This window comes from Vanessa tameamea, chromosome 18 (assembly GCF_037043105.1).
Source record: "Vanessa tameamea isolate UH-Manoa-2023 chromosome 18, ilVanTame1 primary haplotype, whole genome shotgun sequence".
Lineage (NCBI taxonomy): Eukaryota > Metazoa > Arthropoda > Insecta > Lepidoptera > Nymphalidae > Vanessa > Vanessa tameamea.
Genome location: NC_087326.1, coordinates 2,823,625 through 2,848,868, shown reverse-complemented (window position 1 = coordinate 2,848,868; position 25,244 = coordinate 2,823,625). Strand labels below are relative to the sequence as shown.

General features: G+C 31.7%; 3 protein-coding genes across 5 annotated transcripts in view; all 3 read right to left on the bottom strand.

The window, feature by feature from the left end:
• Nucleotides 1-1,225, bottom strand: part of LOC113400150 (hillarin) — a 53,222-nt gene extending 51,997 nt beyond the window's left edge. Inside the window, exon 1 of one of the 3 annotated variants that reach the window (XM_026639611.2) lies at nucleotides 1,015-1,225. The gene's annotated coding sequence lies outside the window, so the exon portion shown is untranslated. The remainder of the gene's footprint in view (nucleotides 1-1,014) is intronic. The other 2 variants (XM_026639612.2, XM_026639614.2) reach the window with 2 other exon arrangements.
• LOC113400186 (putative leucine-rich repeat-containing protein DDB_G0290503) overlaps nucleotides 1-25,244 on the bottom strand; it is a 364,402-nt gene that overhangs the window by 137,404 nt on the left and 201,754 nt on the right. The gene's annotated exons all lie outside the window — the stretch shown is intronic.
• Nucleotides 5,002-9,865, bottom strand: LOC113400194 (putative phosphatidate phosphatase). The gene is made up of 6 exons (XM_026639674.2): nucleotides 9,720-9,865; nucleotides 9,043-9,194; nucleotides 7,916-8,107; nucleotides 6,566-6,733; nucleotides 5,957-6,133; nucleotides 5,002-5,526 (listed from the first exon to the last, which is right to left on the bottom strand). Exons 1-6 carry the CDS (start codon nucleotides 9,784-9,786, stop codon nucleotides 5,425-5,427), a joined length of 858 nt encoding a protein of 285 aa, XP_026495459.2. The 5' UTR covers nucleotides 9,787-9,865; the 3' UTR covers nucleotides 5,002-5,424.

The following is a 25,244-nucleotide window of genomic DNA, read 5'->3' as shown; positions in this document are numbered from 1 at the left end:
GTTTTAATATTGTACATTTAATATTAATTATTATAATTTATTTATTTTTTATAGTATTTATATTATGTTATTTTCATATATTTTAAAATGATGTTTTCGTCCTTCGTTGTCAAATCAATGACGTCAAAAAAAAATTGTTTTTAATAAGCGCACGCAAAAAGTTTTATAAGTGAGTGAGTGGATATTTATCGCACTTATCAAATCGGAATTGTATTTCTATTTATTTGGTTATAAATTTTTTTTTGTATCAAATAAAATGCAATAAAAATATTACCTGAAGCTTAATTGGTAATACGCGTCACAGTTTCTTTAATATTATTAAAAAATATTATGAAACAAGTGTTAGAGATTTAAATTTTCTTAAAAAGTCTTGCTCGTATTTGTAATCTTATAACGAATTGGTTAATAATTTCATAGACGGCATGCTTGTATTTGGTTTTAGGACGATTTTTATATACCGGTATTAGTATAGAGCTGTGTCTCACTCAACTATCGGTACTTAGAGGTACCAAAAACCAAGTGAAGGTGAAGTACAAGAAAAAGCGACAATATCATAAAAAAATAGTTCTACTACACACCGCTTATATGAATTGCAAACGCGAACTGAAACAGGTTTGGTAGGAAAGAGTTTTATACAAATGTTATTTTAATGTGCAACCTCATGTCGAAGGTTACGCTTATTTTTATATAAAAAAAAAAACATCTTAGTTTAAAAAAAATATATATACAGAACTAGTTTTTTATATGGTACGATAAAGTGTTCGTTTATACGTTAGAGACAATTCTGCGGGTGCAATAAATTTGGCACCCAATTGAATATATTAAGGTTACATTAACGTATAAGGTTTTTATACAGGTACTTATTATAAATATATATTTTTTATTTATTATATCCACAATTACATAGAGAGTATAATTATCACCTTTTTTTAAATACAACACTAAGATCTTTCAAGTGTTAATGAACTACGCTCGCTCTATCGACATTGCCATCAAATTCTTAATGTAACATACAACATCATCGCTAATCTAAATACGTTACGTGAAGCACAGCACAATAGCACAGTAACGGAACAACGTTAACTTCTAAAAGAGATGGGAAACAACGGTACCACACTTTGAAAAAGGAACGAATCTTGTCTATGACATGTTAACTTTTTAATTCGTTCGAGCGGTCGACGAGCGACGCTCGCGGGGGCCGGCCGGGAACTGCCCGCGATTGTTTACGGTTGGTCTCGCGTCGACAGCATAGAACCTTTGTGGTGTTCGGATTGCGGTTGCTGATTTGTCTCGGGGAGGCTCGATTGTTTTTTTTTTTAACTTGTCTGTACATTTTAAAAAATGATTAGATCTTTTTGAATTGTGACCGCTTTATTTAGCAGAGGGGCAATAAGTAACGGGTTTTTTCATTATTGATAACTTTGTTTTTTTGTAAATTTATTTTAGAATAAAGTTTGTTGTAAATGTTTAAAATCCAATACAAGATATGAGTTCTTGAGTTCTTACATTTTCTTAAGTAACGTATAGTATAATAATACATACATTTTGTACACCAGGCCTTAAAGATTCTCGTTACTTATGAATCTGCAAATCCTCGGATATAAGTATAAACGCCGGTTTGAATCAATAAGAGTCGTTGGATTTTTCGGTGGATAAATTCTCTGTATCAGTACAAAGTTAGGCAGTTTTTGATCCAATTCCGCGACTCAAAAGCGAGTGAAGTGATGGTATGGGTTGTCCTGCGCGCTTGGTTATTTTTTTTAGAACTGTAGCCAAAATTTGGCTAAGCTAGAGAATTAGGGAATGTATGGGGCAATATTGTAGAAATATTCATGACTATTTAGAATTCATACTTACGTCAAATCACTGAATTTATTTTATAGTTGTTTATTACTATTATTAAACGTATTAAATACTTAGAGGTAAAATGATTACTATGCCAACTTGAGTGTTTATATTTTTTTAATCTTTGATGAAAGAAGGTAGCGAAGAAGCGGCGCGGGCAGTACATCGGGCATTCCGAACCAAATCGCCTGCTGGAGAAAGTAAACTTCAATAATATAGCCTTTGCGAAATCTACCACGCTATATTACACTCTATATTAGTTGTTATAGAGTCCAAATTTCCATAAAAAGTAAAATTTCACAGTCATCTACGGTCAGCAGTACAGGTAATACCAATTGAAGTTACGTATAATTTATAGGTAAAACTGTAGGAAAAAAAATTGCTGCATATTTACAATGAGTGTTTTCTAAAAAGATAAAATTATTGATGAAATAAGGTAGATGTGTGTTTAAGAAATGCTTTAAAAACGCATCAATGTATATTGTACTCAATTCTAATTGAAGAAGAAGTAAAAGTAAACAAACCTTAGATTTAAATACTCCAGACGATTTGCTTATAAATCCTCTTTAGTATGAACTACAGACAGTTCTTGATTAATATATCTTTAGACGCAAAACAATACTATTTCTTTCACTAATTCTGTCCACTTTAATTTTACTTCCAAAGTTCCGATAACGACATCGCCGATATCCTTTCGTTTCTTCACGAATCTATAATGATTATTTGTTAAAATGGGATATTATTAATAACAATATTAATGTGAGAAATTAACCCGACTATATGTATGTTTGTGAGAATGATTATCAAAAAATTCAATTTTTTTTTTTTGAAAGTTGCCTACCAAGGACGAGCAAATGGCTGACCTGATGCTGGCCGTAAAAAATATTGACCACAACACTAATACGCCATCAACTACTGCTACTAACTGGTACTAAGATGTTGTCTCTATGACAATAGTTACACTGTCTCATTCACCCTTAAAACGGGAACACAGCAACACTGAGTATTGTTGTCTGGCTGGTGGTGGAATATGTTATGAGTGGGGTGCTACCTACCCAGACGGTCTTGCACGAAGCCCTACCACTAAGTGAAATACCCAGATAATTTGGTTCGGGTTATACACTACCGTGTAAAAGTAAATATAGGTGTAAAGATCCATTACAAATATAAAAGGGACCTAATCTCAGTATATTAATACGATTTTAAAATGCCGCGGACAAGTGGGTCTCTAGAATTAAGCGATACTACTCGAGGACGCATTGTTGGCCAATTTTAAGGTGATAAATATCAGCGTAAAATCAGTGTTGGATTAAATGTGCCTTTGTCAACTGTTAATCGCGTTATCGTGCAGTTCAAAAGGAATGACAAACACGTGTTTCCCCAAGATCAGGGAGACTTGGACCTTCTGACAGACAAAAACGGGCGCTAGTTTGAACCCCGTTATATCTGTAAATTATGTGGCTATAACTTCAAATTTATCACGAAGAACTGTTGAGAGATATTTACACAATCTTGGATTTTATAAAAGAGTAGCCAAAGAGAAACCTCAAAAAAAGAGGGACTTCTACCGATCTTTGAAAGAAGAAATTTGAACCGCCAAGATTACGTATTCATGGAAGATGGTGCGCCGTCTCATAGAACTCAAAAAATGACTGCCTGGAAATCGCAAAAAGGGCATAAAATTCTGCCGTGGCCATGTCAATCGCCCGATATGAATCCTATTGAGAATGTCTGGCACATTTTAAAAATGAATATTGCAAAAAGACCTGTAAAGCCCTCGAATAAAAAAGAATTGGAGGCGATCCTTTGCGATCTATCCTTTGGTCCTTACATATAGAATTGGCGTTTTGTACGGGAGGAATAGACAGTAATTTTTTTTTTTTGTAAAACATATTTAATTAATCAAAGTATACACCGTTATTATCTATGCACTTTTGCCATCCCATAGGTTGTTCATTGATCCCTTTACTAAAAGAACCATGGGTGCGATATATATAGATGATATATAGATATAGATATCATAAAATAAACTCTTTGAATGTAATGGAAACCTTTGGAGCAAGGTCCGGGGAGTACGGTGGATGTCGCAGACATACCAAGTGTCCACCAAACACTCACAAGTAACTTTTTCTGAGTAAATTTTCGTTTAGGGCCGGATTTGGCTGGGTTTCAAGGGTTCAGTCATTGCGACGAGAGCTTTCGATTATCGTACAGTATCCACTTTTCATCACAAGTAAAGGTTCGATTTAAAATCCCTTCATTATTGTATCGGTTGAATCTGTGTTACACAGCAGTCGACTTTTACTTTCCCGATTTGCTTCAAGAGGATTAATACAGTTTTATTACTTACCCTGAAGCCTGCAGCTATCTCTGAAGTGAAGTGTTAATACTTCATTTTCCATTTTGGTCTCTGGCCGTCCACGGTGTTGGTTCTGAAGTTCGAAATTTCCAGAACGAAAACGTCGAAACAAAAAACGTTCCGTGCTTTCTTTTGCAACACCAGCGCCGTACACGTCATTAATCCTTCCAGCTGTTTTGACTGCACTCTTACTCGTAAATATACCGATATTTCATGTTTTCCATGAATTATCAATAAACTAACTTTTCAAAGTTACTCATTTACTTCCTTATACTACTCGAAATTGCATTACTTTTCTTCAAGTGATAGGGCGGTGCTCTGGCCTACCGCTGGGCTAAGGCTAAAGGTAAAGTTAAGAGCTTAGGCTTAAGGATTTATTCTACCACGCTGCTCCATGCGGATAAGTAGATAGATTTTAACCTGGTACATTCCTCACTATGTTTTCTTCACCGTTGAGCACGAGATGAATTAAGAATATAATTTAGAAGTAGTTGCTGGGTTTAAGATGATAATCATAGGATTCACGCAATCTAACCACTGGGCCAAGTTTCCAATTTTTTAGATTTAGTTTAGAGTTTTTTAATGGAAGCGAAACATCTCTACGCGACATAAATGATCTTTTAAAGGATGTAATATAAAAGACTTCAACGAGTCTTCTTAAACAAAACAATGATTATATTGAAATTTAATTTATTAAGGCTTATAATTTCAAATACAATATTGGTAATTGTTTACAATAAATAAATCTTAAAATTAATTATTTAGGTACTTATAAAATTTAATACGGTAACCACGATATTATTTAACAATCAGATCATTTAATATAATAATAAGTCGATCAAACGAAAAATTTATAAACAAAACATATGAACGAAAACTATATGTAGATATTTAATTTTTTAAGGTGATTTGAAATAATCATTAAATTGATAAAATTGTTACTAAAAGCAACATTTTTCTATATTGAGTATTTGCTAATCGTTTTTACGTAGGCGCTAGTTTTTTATTTTTTTTCTAAATGAGATCTTATTACGTATTTGGTATACACGAAACTACATATACATTTTTACTACTACTCATATAACTTTTAACCATTCATTAACGATATTGATTTTGACGCTCTACATTATTATCAGAATTAATAATATTTATTAAATTATTCTATTATTATATTCTCGGTGTTTTAAACTAATGTAATGTTTTCCCTTAAATGACAACGATCACGCCGGCGCAGCCATTTGTAAGTGTTGCATGGTGGTGTCGTGAAGGGGTAAAGGATTGTGTTTCTTTTTAGGTTCCAATATATCCGTTCCCCATGTCCACTGTGAAAGAAATGAATATAATTTAAGAGAGATCTATAAATCTATTCAGTAAGAAAAACTCAAAAAAGTTCACTGTATAATACGATCGTCAAAAATCATGATATTTAAAGGATTAACGTATCAAAAAAGCCATTAAGTCTAAGTAGTCTCTTTTCAACACAAGAGAGAAGTGATTTACTACAGAAAGGAACTGCTAATGTAATGAATCAAATTTTATTTATGTAACGTTACCTCTATTTTTTTATTACTAAAATATTACAAAGTTAATTTATTGCTTGTTCTTTTGATAAACAGTATCGTATAATATTTGCTTTTTCAAAGGCATTATAAATACAATATATTATTAACTACAGCGAGAAGATATTTTTTTGTAAAAATATTTCTTTAAAAAGAACATGTGAGTATTTTCTAGTAAATTGTCAAAACTTACGACTAGCACGGCAAATGTAAGCCCGAGGAAGTATCCGGCCAGTACGTCACTCCAATGGTGCTTGTAGTCAGAAACTCTTGAGAGAGCTGTGAACCAGCTCAGCATAACAGCCGCGAATTGCAACGAGTGACGCAGCACACGGGTCCCACGCCATACCATCCTCTTCTCTAAATATAACTGCAATATTACGAGTTAGATTATTGCTTCTTTTTTTGATAAGGAGTATCTATACGATACTGTATTGTATCATATTATTCAATAGTTGTGTCGTTAATGAGCTTTTTAAAATACACTCAATTAAAACATTTATCCCTGGCGGTGGTGAAAGCGGGCAATAAAATGACAATCCCATTGTTTAATCCCAAAAACGATATTTGTGTTTGTTGTAGTAAAGCGATTCACAGTTATTATTTTTATTAAATTGAATGAGTTTATAAATCTCATTATATTTAAGAGTATCTATGTATTGTAGTTAAGATTTAACTTATACACCAACTGATAATAATTCAGTTGATCTATAACAGATTATAAATAGTAAGACAACTATGACAGACTTAAAATATTCAAAGAGATTTGTGGCCTCGTAGGTCAGGAATTAAGTATACTCACAGCTAAATAGAACATAGTGAACGCAGACCAGGCCGAATGTCCACTGAGGAAAGACATGTGCATATCCATGAATTTATCCGTCTGTTCGCCCAAACATTCGTACTCGTTCGCCTGAATATAACGCTTCTGCCATTCTGGTAAAGTACAGTCTATTGAAGGTTTGCAAAGCTGGAAAAAAATTTAAATTATAAATTTTTCGCTTATAAATAAACAGTCAACGCACGAGCAAGTTCTGGCTTTACCAGTAAATCAAACTTTGTTTAAAATTAATTAATTAATCATTACAGAGTTCATTGACCTGGCAAGAAATATATTATCAATTACTTATAATTTATTATGCATAGAAGATCTTATCGTAATATTCTAACAGAAGATTCAACATTCCCGTATGAATAATAGTTTGACAGTTGGCTGATAACAATTTAATATTCCAGGCAATTGATAAACGTAACAGCTGTTTCATTTATATTCAGAATGAAATATTGAAGATGTTTCTGACGGTAATTTTATGCATTGTTAATAAAATTACATCAAATCAAATATATATTTGACTAAATATTAAGAAGGAGACAACTTGCGTTACATAGAGCGCAACAGAGAATTGAATTCAGAAATTTTGTAATCGTTTTTTACTAGTTCAATAAAATTAATAATTTGTCATGAAGAAAAAATGAAAATATGGTTTTCAATCTTCAATCAAACTGGACACGATACACTTGTTGACCTCCAGGCAGGATACATTACATACATATATAATTGTATTTAACTAGCATGATTGAAAAAGAGTAACTACTGAGTTTCTTGCCGGTTCTTCTCGGTCGAATCTACATTCCGAACCGGTGGTAGCTTCATTTAATATAGTTTGTTAAATGACGATTCAAAAGTGCTTGCAAACGCCTACTTCAATAAAGTATATTTTGATTTGATTTGATTTGATTTGATTCGATACATACAGATGTCAGATCGTAACGGAATCCTTAATATAAGTGTTATTGTAAGAAATATTACGAATATAAGTAAATCATTAAGAAACGGAATTTCTAGCTTATCTCTTTGGATAACTTAATATATATAGTTTTGAATGTAAGAATACAGATGTTATGGTCATATAATTCGTGACGTAAATAACTCCTTTTCCGAAAAACATTAGTCTCAAACTCAATCACAGATATTTAAGTGCAGTTATCGTTATTATCTGTGGGACCTGTATTGTGAGCTTAGCGGTGTTTTGCTTTCCCTCACTTACTGTTCAAATGTATCGTTAAAATAAAGTTACTTAACGGTATCATATTTAAAGTAAAATGAAATGAAATCAATATTACTGAAATTAATGCAAGAAAATCAACTTACATCAAAAAAATGCGGTCTCGGTCTGCCAATAACGTTCTTGGCGATGTTGGTGGTTAGTTCAATGAAACAAGTGCCAAAGCCGAACGATGCCAGAGGACAGTAGAAACCTCGGAGCCACGCTGGGACGTACAGACTTAAAACTCGTTTTTCGTCGGTCACTTTTCGAAGCAGCACCCATTCGCAAACGAAAAACTAAAAACAAACATAAATACAATAATTGCAACAGTTTTAGTAATAAATTAAATAATCTTAAAACTCATTACAAATATTTAATTTTATTTTTAACATCGATGGAAGCGGACGGATAACAGCTTGTAAGAATTTTATTTTAATGTATATTATGCAGATCTAGATGTAGTGTATCTTTGTTTAATGATATATAATTTGATTCATTATGTAATCTATTATGTTAATGATCCTGCAATTCATTTATAGTATAGTAAATGAGATATTTATAGCTTCAAAGGCTATAAACAATGCGTGTGGTAATTGCGGTGTACTAAAATATTACTTATTATGTTTATTTATTATTATATTTAAACTTGTATTAACTATTTATATACATATATGCCAATGCCAATCAACATCTATGCCAAAAAGAAAAAAAAATTATACTGATTTATTATTAAGTATAAAAATATTTAAAGTCATGGAGTGCTTAGACATAGTGCTTTTCGCGAGTTGTTAATTAAATGAATAAGTTTTGTATATTTGGATTTGTGTATTATTGGAATAATAATACACAAATCCAATCTTTCCGGTCGTGTTGAATCTTATAGTCATCAGCGTTGCTATCGGATTATAATAATAATAATAGAGAACGCACTTGCGCATCTGTGCTCTGTATTGTGAGAGCACAGAGCATATAAAGTACTAACTCCTGGATGGTTGGCTAGTTACCCTAGTATTAATTTGTTATTTCTGACGGGATCAAGACTCGACAGAAGTCGGGGGACGCGCGACGGGAGTCCATTATATTAACCGGTTCTTAACTTAAATAATAATTTAAAACTTAGCACACGTTAAACGATAAGACAATATTAATATAATCGCTTAAATACATGTAGATTATAACTAAATTTATAAAATATATTAAAATTAGAAACTTATAATGAAATATCACTTACAGCTAAGACAGGTAAACCGAGGCCGAAAAGCCTGAGCATTGGAGTGGTGACGGTGTCATTCCTGTATGGAAACATTAGACTCTCATCCCCACAGAAGAAACCCCTCTCGAAGGGCACCCAGTAATTTTGTGTTGCATATATACCTAATACCACTGAAAAAAAGTCGTCATTTAAAGCAATTTACAAGCACATTGCATCTCTCGTATTGTCAAAAGATTGAACGGTTTAATTAAGTTACGTACTGTTTATATATTTATTGATAGAACTTGACTATTAATAATGCAGAGCATGTACATTAGTTTATTTAATTTTATTAAAAATATTTTTTTATACAATATTTGTTTTCATAAATTTTCTATGTATTATCACTTGAAATTTTTATACCCAAAATATATGTACTTAACTAAGTTTAAATAATAAAAGATTTACTTCGGTGCCTTTAATAACGTTATAAGTGCTATTAATAAATAGTTAATTCTCTTATTGTTTTAAATCAATTGACATTTAATTTTACGTTACAATTAAAAAGTTGACCAAATATTTAATTATAATATTCAAATTCAAAATTGTTTTTTTACGCAATTAATAGTATTCGTTAAAGTATCCCTATGTTTTCGTAATATACGTATTCTAGAGAAAAATTAAATATAAGATTAATAATAAAAATATGAACTTACGTCCTGATATTAAAAAGACGTCCACAAAAAACTTCCTAATAATATGTAGCGACTCCTCGCGGGACATCTTGACAATGTGTATGTTACTCTTCGAATGATATATTTCGATAACTGGTTCTATATATATATGTAACTATTGACGATAAGATCGAAGGAAAAATCTCAGCGAAGATTATATTTACGATTATCTTAATGTAAATAGGAAATTGTTTATTTATTAATTAATTTATTTTATTTTTATTTACTTTAATTTATATATTTTGGAAATTTTGAAAATTCTACCCCTGAGGGGGTGAATTAGGGGTTGATAGTTTGTATGGAAGTCCGTAATTTTTTTAAGTTAGAAACATGATTTTTTTATTTTTGGGATACTGATTAAAAATGAGTAGATACGTATTCAAGTGTTACTGGATATTATATCCCTAAGGGATGAAATACACACCAATGTGTTATACAAATAGGTTTTATATTAACGTAATATTTTAAGTTAATCTGTAAATATATTCAAATTCAACGCGAGCAAAGCCGCGGGCAATAGCTAGTTATTTAATAAATATATTGACGTCACATTTTATATGCGTATATTGTAGAAATATAGCGTGTTTTATGTGAAGCACAAACACGCGTAAGTTATTATAAAATACATAAACATTGCTATATACCATATCTATAAGAAAATATTATTTAAAAACGATATATTTTTAAATCATTATTTATGTTTAGTATCTACGTTTCAGCTCGAAAGTTAAACAAACTTAAGCAACATGTTGTTTTAATTTTCATTAACCAACGTAAACTTTTATTTATATATTATTGGATATATATTTATAGCAATTACGTACACTTCCAAGCCGCTGGTTAAACGTTGAGTCTCTAAAAGAGATATCTTTCTTAGTAGTAGTCTTCTCTTACGTTTGTAATTCTTATAGATGCGTTTTAATGTCAATTAAATATATAAATATAAAAAAACGCAGATTAAAATTGAGTGCGGGAGGGTATTTTAAGACAATGATGTCTGTACTTCAGTGTGAAGTTTGAACTGATTGATCGGTCAGAATATTTTCAGGACCAGATTTCGAGGTCTGGAGGCCCTGGGGCAACAGAGAAGTGGGAGCCCCTAGTTATTTTCGTATAAATGAATTTTATAATGATACTATTACTATAATTTAACTATATCTAGATATCTAAACATATATTACATTAAAATTCTTATCTCGTCGGAACTTCTATTGTGGGGTCCTCTGTCTTGCGGAGTCCCCAGGGCATTTGCCCAGGTTGCCCTCCCCTAAATCTGGCCCTGCATAATTACCACATCAGCAAAATTAAAAAAAACGAGTGCAATTTCTATATGTAACGTTTTTTATCAAAGAAAATTTCACTTATATCGAGTTCCGTGCGCCATATTTTTTTAACATTTTTATACTATTTACTCAAAGTATGGTCAATGTGTTTTTAATTATTACTTATTTAACAATAACAAGGAAAATCAGTAAAAAAATATTTGCACGTATACGTTTAAGCTTTGAGTCGTGGCTTAATTTATCATAAACATATTATATTTAAAAAAATATATTTACTTTAGCTCCCACACGCGGCTCACTCCACATTTCAGGGGGGAACGATGTTCAATTCTGTACTCCTGGCAGAGTGTAGGCTAATTTCTATGATGATCGGTTGAGTATTTTTGACATGGAAACGTATCAAACCATCAAATAAACAAACACCTTTACACCGATAATATTAGTTAGTATTTTTAGTATATTTAGTATAGTTTAGTATAAATGCTTAAGGAGGCGCCACAGACGCGCACGTTACGTACCCTCAACGTCAAAGCCGACAGGGTAGATTTGTTTTATTGCAGCCTGAGTGAACTCATACTTATAGCCACTTGGACTATATCATATATAACGTATACTTATTTTAAATATAGTTAAACGTGCTGTAATATCGAATTAGGACAACCAAGTCCTGTAATGATATGTACACAGTTTTTTTATTATAAATAGATAAATAAATGTATTCCTATGTAACTGTAGAGGTCGTTTTTAACTAAGGTATTATAGTTCGGAAGGTTTCCCACAGTAATATATTAAAATTGCTTATTATAGGCATAGCATTCCGTCTTCTGAGCTGGATCAAATGTCAGAGTCAATCGGCATCTTTGGGTCATCCATATACGAGTACAACATGGACGCTTATGTTGCCTGCATGATATTTCCATCAAGCTGTAGGAATTTTCATTCTCCTATCAATAATAGTTAGATTGATTCGCGTTGAAGGTTAATAAATAATTTGTGAATATATAATGTGAATGTACTCTTAACGAATGTTAAGACGACGATAAAGTTAAATGAAAGTACTGTAACAGTTAACCTTAATTACACCGAAATAGAATTCGGCTTAAAGCTAGTCGTGCGAAGTCGGGGCATCTCGCTAGTATTTCATAAAAACGAGATTTTATTTTGTTATTTTTATATAAATTCACAATTATTATTAGTAAATTACAATTTATACTAAATAGTAATATTGTAAATGCGAAAGTAGCTCCGTCTGTCTGTTGCTCTGTGACGGCCCAACCGTTTTTGATGAAATTTGGTAGGACGTAAGGTAGAATTCCAAGGAAAGACATAGGACTTTCTTCTTATGTCTAACACCTAACGATCGACCAATAAAACGGGAGCAAAGCCGTGAGCGACAATCAATATAAAACGATTCTACCAAACTCCTCTCATTCTATACATGTTTGAAAATTATATAAATTATCAATTCGTTTAATTTTAGTAAGACTAGTGTACGAATTGTGTTTTTTTATTTGATAATGATATCAAAATAAGATAAGGACTGTCCAAAAATAAGAATATAGAATAAATGTACCGAATATAGGGTTTAATGGAACTGATAACGAACAATCGTGACAAGACGTGGCGACATGCGGCCGGGACGCCGCCGGCGTGTGATTCGCTGTTATCGGAGGCGTGACACTGTTCATTCAATTATGTAAAACTAGCAACCTCTCCTAACTTCGTGCGAGCGAATTAAGGTTTTGATGATAGATATTTATTAATAATTAATAATTACTATATTAAAATCAATATCGATTGTTCTGTGTGGATCTGTTACTGCAAGTAACCTTTTTGTACACTTGCTTATTTCTTATTATTATTATTTACATTATAATTATGACCATCAATGCCTTAACTATATACAAATAAGAACTAAAACTAACGTATAAATCATGAGCGCGTGGAATGGTGGCAGGAATGCTAGCAGCATTTCCCCCTTGAATCGCAATTCCGATCCTCTGGGCTAAAAACGAACCAGCCCTCCTGTTATCAGTGGAGGCAATAAGGCGAGTTGTTATATTTTTAATGAATCTTTATGCATTAATACTCCAATGGACAAGTATTTCAACAGCAAATATTAAATATTATATAATATATTTAAGGCTGCGTTGGATATTAAATATATTGCTTTTCCTTAAGCCCAATAATGGTCTCAGTAACCATACCTATAAAATGAGTAAATAGTGGCCTTTTTATGATATAGGTGGCACCAGGAGGTGAGAGCAGTATCCATGTGAGGTCGAATTTACGTCTTACTTCTAAGACGACGAACTCCTATATAATCACTAGCAGCTGCATAAAATCCTTTTGCTACAAAAATAAAATATACAAAAAAATCTTTGTAACCTTGTATTTTCGATATTTCTATGTAGGTGGTCGACATAATTTTAATGTTTGATAAGATATTTCGATTGGATCGATTTGTTTTATATAAAATGTAGTTTTTATAAGTGGTTACTATGTAACTATATTATATATATATCAATATAATGATATTGTATCAGAGGATTTTATTTGTAAATGGGAATTTTACGGACTTTTACTGTATTTTTCCTATATCTTTGTTCTTTGTTCCTAGTTCGTTGTGAGTTACTGTACAACACAAGTATCGGAAATAGTTTTGATATATGCAGTTTATTTAGCTCATAACGCATTAACTGACACGTCATCTCGTAAAGCAGTAATTAAACACCTGAAAAATTTGATGGTAGCGCAGATTCGAACTAGTGACCTTCTGTTAAGATGCACGAACTTTATCAACTGCGCCATCTCAACTCCAGCTGAATATGATCGTGTTTATTAAGTTCAGAATTTTGTTGACAAATGAATGACATGGCTGATGTCGTTGACCCGTCGCGTTCGGCGATTCATTGCGGAGCGATTGTCGCCCTGTATTGTACTGCTATTGTCCAATATGTTACCATTGTTCACTTATCAGATCTGTACGATAATTCAATTGTTAATATTTCAAAGATTGTATGCTTCACTTGTATTTTGGATATTGTTACACACACACGTATATAATAGGTATAGGCAGAATAGCTAAAAAGTAAAAGTCTTTAAGTGATTGAGTTGACAATACCATCAGAATAGCATTCGTCAATACATCTTTCGTTCATGGAATAAGGTTATTTACTTCAGATTTCCCTGAAAATAAAGGCTAGAAAGGCTAGAAAATAATCAACATGAATACTTCTGTATTCCTTCGAGATCACTATCTTCCGCTGAGTAGAGATCCGCTGAGCCACGAGCGGAGCACGCATAGCACATGAGTGGCTGCAGAAAATTCTGCTTTCTAAAGGTTTTCACTGCGTGAAATAATACTACAATTGTTTGGTTAAATAATATTTCATAAGTCTTTGTATATCACAACGATTCCGTATAAGTATGGGCGGCCTTAACAAAGCCGAATATTTGTTAGACAGTGTAAAGTGTAGAGATAAAAAGTTTCATTAGAAATATTTGAGATAAAATAATAGATATATCTATTCCGAGGTCGCGAGTTTACTTTATTATTAACCTGTGATTTTGTTATCTGTAGCACATGAAGTATTGCGAGCAAACCAAATCGTGGAAAAGTTACAATCTAAACATTTGAAATAATATATAATTAAAAATAAAATCTGTCATTGGGTTTATAATTTCACAAAGATTGTAAAACATCTATGAACCGTTAGTGAATGCCTCATTGCTGACTTTTCTTTTGAGGAACCTTGTAACGTTTTCCGCCACGCTGATCCATTTTGGGATGGATGCACAAACAGTACATTTATACTCTACGTGCGAGCTTCCTTTAATGTCGAGCACGAAATGAATGCACGGATGAATCAGTGGTGCAAACTTCATTTAAGATTCATCTGTTCTAGTCAATGGATCGTCTCAGCTTATAATGCAAACTATAATATATATATATATATAGGTAATAAAAAACAAATACATATCTCCCTTTGGAGGAGAAGGTTTGGAGCTTACTCCACAAATGTAAGGGTGTAAACAAAATATTTTTAATGTTCCTTTGTATATAATTAAGGCGTTACTGTAAATAATTCTTTTGCAAAAAAATACAAAAATGTTTAGTCCATAATCTACACTAAAATTATAAATTCGAAAGTAACTCTGTCTGTTACCTATTAACACTTAAACCACTGAACCAATTTAGATGAAATTTGGTGTAGTGATAGTTTGAGTCTCCGGGTAGGACATAGACTGCTACTCTTTTTACTACTTTGAATTCACTCCTATTTATTTAACATGGGGGTTGACGGTTTATATGCTATAGTTAAAGTTTTATAAATTTCACGTGGGTAAATCCGCAGGTTCTTCATCGCAGAAATGAGGAATTGCAGCGTGTTTCGGAACTTCATCGTAGTTATGATGCATTAAAATACCCAATATTGCATTGGTGACGATGGCTACCATATCAATATACCAATGACTGATCTGCAAACCGGTTATTAATTATCTTATTTTCTGTGTGTTGACATTTTCATTTTCCAAAGTCACATTTTGCATTTATTTTCAGGTCTACATATACAGAAAACAGTTAGTGCCATGAATTTTTTTTCGTATTGATTGATGGTTCGTCCACAAGCACAAAATTATATCTTGAGATGTGGTAAACTATATCATCAGTACATCGTTGATATGTATGCCAAAATAGAAACTGAACGTCTTAATTTTATTCGTTTCAACCGAGCAAAATTAAGATCCGAAGAATATATTCATTTGCAAGAAGCGATAGCGAATGATGCTAATGTAAATGACATCGGGCGATTGACTATATTGCCATCTTCGTTTACTGGTAGCCCACGGCATATTAACGAATATGTGCATATTCGTTCGTACATAAGACGCAATGTCTTATGTACGAAAATATGGTCGACCTGATCTGTTCATTACGTTTACATGTAACACGAAAGATGATTGAAACTCCAATTTGCAATATTTCAAGAAATTCTGCTATGGCAAAAGTTCTGCGATTAACGTCAATTATTTTATGGGATAAGTGTACAATGGCGACTAAAAAATCACTAGAAGCATTTAATCGAACAATGCAAGATTTTCGTGGTACTCAACAGCTTTTTGGTGGCGGTTTGATATTAAATCTTTAATAAAAAACTTTGAAATCAAACATTGCCTGTCATTCCTCGATCAACTCCTGCTGATGAAATAAATGCCTGTTTGAAGTCATCAGTTCTTTGGAGATGTGTACAAAAATTGACACTAAACATCAATATGCGTATTAACCTACAAAATGATCCAGCTGCCCATGAGTTTTCAAAACAATTGTTAGAAATTGGTGATGGAAAAATACAAATCGACAGGACCAATGGATTGATGGTTATATGGCTATACCGAACAATTTTTGTAGTATTATGCAATCGATAGATGAATTGATTGAATGTGTTTTTCCGAATCTTCTTCAGAATAATATAAATCATGATTGGTTGAGAGAACGCGCCATTTTAGCACCAACGAACATTCATATCAATGCTATTAATTTTCAAATTCAAGAGAAACTGCCAGGTGTATTCACGACATATAAATCAATTGACAGTGCTATGAATCAAGATGAGGCATTCAACTTTCCAGTTGAATTTTTAAATTCATTGGAACCGGCTGGTATGCCACCGCACTGCTTAAATCTGAAAGTTGGTTCTTTAATTATATTATTGCGAAATATTAATCCACCAAAACTGTGTAATGGCACCAGATTGACAGTGAAAAAGTTATTGCCAAATTTGATCGAAGCTACGATCTTAACTGGTAAATCTAAAGGTGAAGTTTGTTTGATACCACGTATCCTTATGATTCAAACTGATATGCCATTCGAGTTCAAACGATTAAAATATCCTGTTCGTTTATCATTTGCGATGTCCATCAACAAGGTCCAAGGGCAAACACTTCACGTTTGTGGTGTGAATTTGGAAGAATCATGTTTTTAACACGGCCAACTTTATGTTGCCTGTTCCAGAGTCGGTGCCCCAGCCGTTTGTTTATTCACACTCAAAATGGAAAAACCAAAAATATTGTTTATCCAAATGTTTTGAATTAATTTTTTAAATAGCTAGCAATTAAGTAAATAAATTTTTTTAAGGAATGAATTGATGTTCTAACTCATTTTGGTATTATATCACTTTATACGTAGCGAAGCACGTACCGGGCCGAAAGTATCTAATATTATAAATGAGAAAACTCAAACTCAAACCCAAATTCCTTTATTCAATATGGAAGCATTACACTTATTAATTGATAGTCAAATTAAACACTACTACCGGTTCAGAAAAGAAAATACCCTGACCTGAGAAAAACCGGCGAAAGAAACTCAGCGGGTCTTTTTTTTGTCAAATTTATTAAATTCATATATTGAATATGAATAGAAATAGCCAAGAGGCGATCGTCTCATTTCCAAGGTGTGCTATCAATCATAACGTTCCTTAACAATTTTTTTTTTTTATTTGGCAACAGGGGCATTTTGAACTCTTTGTGGTATTCTGTTGTAGAACCGTATACATTGTCCCACGAAAGAGTTACTGACTGTATGCAGTCGAGTAACAGGAGTAACAAGTTTGTGTTATTTCCTTGTACCAATGTTATGAGTATCACATTTTCTTATAAAATTAATATTTTTCCGTACATACATAACATTACAGAATATGAGAAGCAACAGATTTCTTCTTCAGACTTCAACAATCAGATCTTGATTTTTTTAAATTTATAACTCAATTATTCTTAAGCTCCTAGGTTATAGATTGCGCGAATAGCCGTTTTCTGAAGCAAAAATACAGCATGGATAGCGGCTGCGTTACCCCAAAGCATAATAGCGTAAGACAAAATAACTCCTCTGATAATCCGCTAAATCGATTTAGATGGAATTCTGTATGGAGAAATTTTGAAACATAGGATACATTTATCGGTTTGAAAAGTTCACGCGGACGAAGACACGGGAAATCGCCAGTTACATATAGTTAATTAAATATCCGACTTCTTTCTTTACGTCATAACGGACTTGACATTCGAAAGCATATAAAATAATTCTATATTCTTATTACTAAGAGGAGACTATATATAGTCAATGTGCTGAAATAAATAAATAGATAATTGTACCAATAAATAAATTGTTTTTATATATAAATGTCATCGATCTTACTTTTACAATATAATTGCAATTTAAAATAAATATAATATTAATGGTTATTTTTTATCATATATTTGCATCGAGTGAATATAATTGCTACTTTACGAAATGTATTTTTATAATTTAAAAATTATTGTTATCAAACTGCATAAAGTCAGTGCGTGATGTATTTATAAGACAGTGCATTTAAAACATAACATCCAATGTTTCAAAATTCAATTATGTTCAACATTAAACTTTATGAATTTCAAAGAAAAATGTCACCTCGGGTCGGAAAAGAAAATACTTCTGAGAAAATATTGTAAAGCTTAACAAAATTAATGAATTTTCTTTAATGAAACATAAAACTAGTATCTAATCATTGACCTTGAAAATAAACCTAAATTTAAGTTTCATAATAAATAGAAAAAATATATACAAAGGGAAACCTATACGTAGCAACAGCCCAGTCGTTAAAGTTTGCTAAAATTGAATATTATCATTCAGTAACGATATTTTAGGTGATACAAATATACTTATTTATCAAATTTAAGACAGTTTAGTCGTGTGTTAAGACAATTAGCGCACATTAAGTATATTGTTGATAAGTATATTTTTGACATACATAGTTTGTTTTTCTTAAACAGACCAACATGTGCGGATATTTCAGTATATTTTATCTAATAATATGTCGGTTATTTTAGTATAATTTATCATTATTGACGTCAAACATTATGTGATTAAATCTTGCATCACTCAACTCTATAATGAACTTACTAATTGTATAATATAATTATTCTCATTTTTACATAGTGTAGTTTTTAATAAGCAATCATGAACATTTATGACGAAATATTTAATCGAATATATGTATAAACAAATTATTTAAAAATCGTGTCGCGTAGAAAGATGCAATCCGATGAATCATAATTTCGAATAATGATCCAGAACTGCTGTTGCTAGTGGAGACTAAAAGTGGGGATGTTACATCTCTTTCTTTTTAACTGTATTATGAAGACTGGCAAATGAGAAACTTAACAGTGTAGTCTTCGCCGATAGACAAGTAATATAATTAACATTAGTCATTGGTTATATAGCCAATGGGGCCTAATATATATCTTATGATTTTAATCTCTTTGTCTTATTCTCCCTTCTGGGGCACATCAAAAGGGAGGAAGAGAGCTAAGATATACCAAGAAAATTATATTTTACATTTTGTTTCGATAAAAACAATTTTAATATAAAGAGACAAAAGCTGTCATTAATTCATGTGAGATGTTTATTAAGGAATAAAAATGCCAGGTCAAAAATACAATTGAATAAAATTATATTTAGTTAAAAGATTATAAACAAATATAATCATTTATTTACAATACAGTCATTGAACTACACAATATCATTGACACCTGACTAATTATATAAAAAGGGTTTCATTCAATATAACACCAATACATTTTTATTACAATAAAAAGTGTTTCACAAGGATCAATTTTCGATCTAATTTAATTTTTGGTATTAATTACTTTTAAAGTTAAAGCGAAATATGAACTTATTATTAAATAAGTCATGTTTACAATTATGTAGTTAAAAACAAATGATTTGTTTTTTTCTATTATAAGAAAGCAAAGTATTAAACTTTTAAAGTTAGGGGAACTTAATGCTGCTAATAATGATACTGCAGTATTTTTTGATGATTCCGCTGATATTTTAGTTTTAGCAACTGATACTTTTAGGCATATGATGACTAAACATGAATGAATACAGCAAATTTTACGCTGTTATGACGTTAACGAGCCAAATGATAGGTTTCAATTTAGTATAAAAAGTTTGAATAAAATGTTTATTTCAAAGGCGTCTTGAAAATTGATGCAGTTTATGAGTCCGTCAGTGGCACTTTTATCACACCCAAAGCAGCTAACTCCTGAACAAATCGCATTATGGTGGGAAACCATACCAACAGCTAAATCATGCCCAAGAAGGATTGGCTCCAAAACAGCACCCTTCAAGAAACATCAACCATTTAAATGGTTTTTCCCGTTTTTTAACGTAACCTCATAAGTCAAGAAAGCGGCTTTGTTTATGATAGAGTTATATATATATATATATTTTATTTTGCACATCACAACGTATCTTAATGAGTTCGTTGATGTCAAGCTTTTGATAAAATTAATTTAAACTAAAACATGATCGGATGAAACGTCACAATTAATTTATCATTTGGAGCAAAATGGGTGTGTCTTGATGTGATTTAGGGCTGACATTATTTCTTAACATTTCAAATTAGTTATTACATATTTGTATCCCGTGTGGTCGAAATTTTCTTGCATATATAGAAATTTTTAGATGCATAATTTTCAATGAATATCAATTACAATATTATCGATATATATTTATCGACACGTGTTATGATTACATATATTAATTGTATATTTATTAAACTCTAAGATATTTTTGCCATCAGTGACAAACTAAAGAATTAATAAATTTATAAAGTAACTTTTTCTTCAAAAGTAAAATAAATCGGTCCAGAAGATAAAAGAATCAGTCATTGGTTAGATACGTTCTAATGACAGTAGTATCATCTTTTTACAAATGACATACTTCAGTTGCATTTTATGTGTAATGGTAAGAACTCTTATTTAACTTCGGCTCACGAAGTTAAATAAGAGTTTTTTGTATGAATGGTCTGCAGTAAGTATTCTGGTATTTTTTAATGGATATTGGTTATTTAACTATACACAAAATGTATTTACTAATGCAGCTGACAATTTTGGCTAATTAATTATTTAAAGAGTTATTGGCGGAATAAAATAATAATAATCATAACCGACATATAAGCAAGCAGCTGTAAATATTTGAAAATAAATTCGATATTTAATATGTCAATCTGTGCAAGGCTGGTAAAAATTGTTATTATAATTTGAATATACTAATATATCTTAAATCTAGGAATTCGTTTTTGAAACGTTTGATTAAATTAATGTAATATTATGGTATAATTCCTATGTAATTTGATGTATCAACAATTAATGTTATTATTTATTATTAGTAATTAATCTTCAACATCATATTATTAATATCAGACATATAATCAGATCTGACATAAAGGGAAGACGTAAATCAGGAACAATCCATTGGGGTCGAAGTGCATTAAAGATACGAGCTCTAAGACAAAAATAAGATATGATGTTAGTACCATAGATAAAATAGCATTATAAAATTGACTGAATTGTTGAAGTGATTATAGTTTATACCAACGTTATATCAGATAAAAATAGTTGTTTATTAGTATAATATAAGTTATTATACAACAAGACCACTTCGGTTGTCGATATTTCCGATTTTCTGAATCAAGCGAAACTCGGAAGCGTTACTTCTTAGATTATATATATAGTTAATTTTATCTCGAAACGCGCAGAATTTTAAGGTTTTATGTTTGTTCCCTTTATATCGGTTTGTCTTAGAGGTTGTTTCAGTTGGGCAGTACAATAAAACCGTCATCATCGAGATCACATTTTAGCAATGAGACCTCCTTTGTACATCTATCCTATTTTTATTGATAACTGTTTTTTTTAATAATATATTGTACAATACGGAGTGTGTACATATGAGTATGTTTGTATTTGTAAATATTGAACAAATAAATAGGAAAACATTGTAAATTAAAATCAATTTACGAGTATATATCTGTAATGTTTATAATTATTATAGAACGGCTTAGTGTTATCGAAGTACAAGATACGAAGCGTCATAAGACAACTAATTTGTTTGTTTACAAAAACATAAACATAGACTTTGATTCCATTTGATTTGAAGTATGCACTTTCAACGCGACCATTAATGCATCGTATTGATAAAATTTAATCGAATCACTGTATCAAATGTACGTGGTCACTGTACTATTAGAGTGACCATTATTTTGTGAGAACAAAAATAAATATTAAAATGTCGATAAGTGTCTGTGGACAGAAAAGGTAATTCAAATCTACCAGGTCGGACTTGTATTGTTTATTTGGTGGTAAAGCTTTGTGCAAGCCTGATTAGGTAGGTACCACCCACTCATCATATATTCTACCACCGAACAAAAATAGGCACTGAGTATTGTTGTGTTCCGGCTTGAAGGGTTGAATCAGCCGGTTGTCTGTCCATTGAGTAACTATTCATTTCTCTTACAGTACTAATGTCATGTATGGGCAGTGGTGAGCACTTACCGTTAGATGACCCCTTTACCAGTCCGCCTATATGACATAAAGAAAACTTATTTAATATTAGTTTTTGTCAGTAAACCGTTTTATTTAAATTATTATTGATGTTGCGTTTTTTATCACAATAACGATTATTATATCAGGTCGTCAGTGAAAACGAAAACGTTGAAGCGTCAAAATTGTATTATTATTTTATTTTTATTAGAAAAAAAATCTTAAAGAACTTCAAACCTCTTCGCCTAAAAGTTGCGATACACGTTTTCACGGACAACAAATGTTTGACATTTTGAATTACATATGTTAACATTCTTTACAACAATGTTAACATAATTCAAATACATCTTCGTAAGTTATCTTATCGATTCAAATCCATGGTCACTCTGTAGAGCAACCTGTAGGTCAGGGTGTTAAAATAGTATTATGTAACACAAGACTACTCGTGGTCACTTGAAGTGGTCAATGAAGGTCGTATGAAAGTAGCATGAGAATTTGGTAATACATAGTCTCGGAACTAGATACTCCTTTCGGGATGTTTTTAACAAAGTAGGACTGCTTACAGTTGCGTCACCATATATTTACAACGATTTTATGTGTGGTCACAATAACATTGAGCACTTTGATAGAATCAGTGATAATCATTGCTTAAGAGACGTCTGGATAAGTTATAATGCCAAGTTTTCATCACCGCTGAGTCAATAAATCCTTCTTGGGGCGAGGTACTCGTTTCTGTAATAAAATTCCGTAGATATTTTTATCTTTGCCGATTCATAACAAATAAAAAAGTATATTAATTAATAAGGCATATTATTCAACACAAAATTATGTAGATGAAAAAAAGCACTTTGATGCTAGATATATACTATATAAATTAATTGTATTTAACTGATAAGTATAACTGTGTATCGTTAATGTTGGAAAATAATAACTACTGAGTTCCTTGGCGGCTCTCCTTGGTAGAATCTACATTCCGAAACGGTGGTAACTTTCCTTATGGCAATTCTTTATATAATTACTTGAATAAAGTATATTTTAATTTTTATTGATAAGCGTACTAAATGATTATGAATATTTTAAAATGTATCCATTGGGGTTAAAGTTAATTTCTGTACGAATCCGAATACGAATTATTATTCAGATTCGACAATCGAATCGACAATCGAATTAAGCGTAGCTTATTTTTAAGAACTACATACTACTACTAAGAAAGACTATATTTATTAAACAATAACAGTTATAATAATGAATTATAAATTTGACGGCGTATGGTGCGCCATCTTGTTTATTAATGTTGGAAAAGAGTGTCAATGGAAGTTGAATGGCGCTCTAGTGAAGCGTCGCGTCGATGGTAGCGCGGTTTATATGGAAAAGGATGACATTATTTTACGATAATAAAAAATAACAAAAATTGATTTTGAATAAAATTTTTATTATACATCTTATTATCTAAGTCTATAACAATACTGATAATAATTTAAGTACATAGTTTTCAAACAAGTATATAATAAAAAATATTATATTTATTGCACTTATCCTTCCACACAAGTAAATTCGTTTGGAAATTAATAATCTTGTATTCTAACGTACCTTAGTGTCCAACACGTCATTCAAGTTACGTCGGCGGACGGATGATCAAATGGTCAACCATTTCTTGCATTACTAATAAAACACCTTAGGTACTAAGATGCTATGACCCTGTATTTAGTTCCACTGGCTCATTCACCCGTCCAAACGGATTACGACAATACTAAATATCGTTGTTTGGCAGTAGAATATGTTATGAGTGGGTGCTACCTATCCAGACGGGCTTGGACTAAGCCCTACCACAGAGTAAAATATTTATGTACATTTTTTATTAAAGAAAACAGTTTACAATAACATTTAGTAAATCCTTGGCTCCCAAACGCAATCCTTTATTACGGAAGAAACTACTACGTATTAAAATGTATGTTTAAATTACAAATTCCTCGAATTTTGTACTATTTATTACAAATTAAATTATATTCAGTATATATATTCATTTTATCAATTAAATGGCGGTTGAGGAACTGTGATTAAGAGCATGTAGGGTAGAACCTACCCAGGCTGCCTCTGTATATTTGCCAGCCATTACGTTGACAGAAGGTTTTACTATTTAAAGTGCTAACTATAAGTGTAAAACGTTTTCGAAATTTGTTTGCGTATGTAAAGTTAAACAATGATCATTATTGGTTTACATTCGAAGTTAGAGCATTGTTTAACAACTCACCCCCTGAAAACATTTATATGTTAATCTGTAAATTCGAACTGATCACTTACACGTAAGTTTATTTTATATTTATTTCTAAAAGTAATGCTTCTTTAGTCCATATACTAAATGCAATAAATATATGAGATGATATTTATGCTCGACGATAAACAGTAACGCCATTGTATAATGTTAAGCGACCAATTATTATTATGAGTCGAGATGGCCCATTGGTTCGAACGCGTGCATCTTCACCGATGATTTCGGGTTCAAACCCAGGCAAGCACCACTGAATTTTCATTACTTAATTTGTGTTTATAATTCATTTCGTGCTCGGCGGTGAAGCAAAACATCGTGAGGAAACCTGCATTTGTCTAATTTCAACGAAATTCAGCCACATGTGTATTCCACCAACTCGCATTTGAGCAGCGTGGTGGAATATGCTCCAAACCTTCTCCTCAAAAGGAGAGGAGGCCTTTGCCCAGCAGTGGGAAATTTACAGGCTATAAGTGTAATTTAACGTAATGAACAAGTATTATTAGCGGTTGTTCGTTTTGTCCGTCTGTTTATCCGTTAGAAATTATAAACGAGTCGTTAAGGTCTTACGAAGGTTTTGTTATATTTCGTTAAAACCAA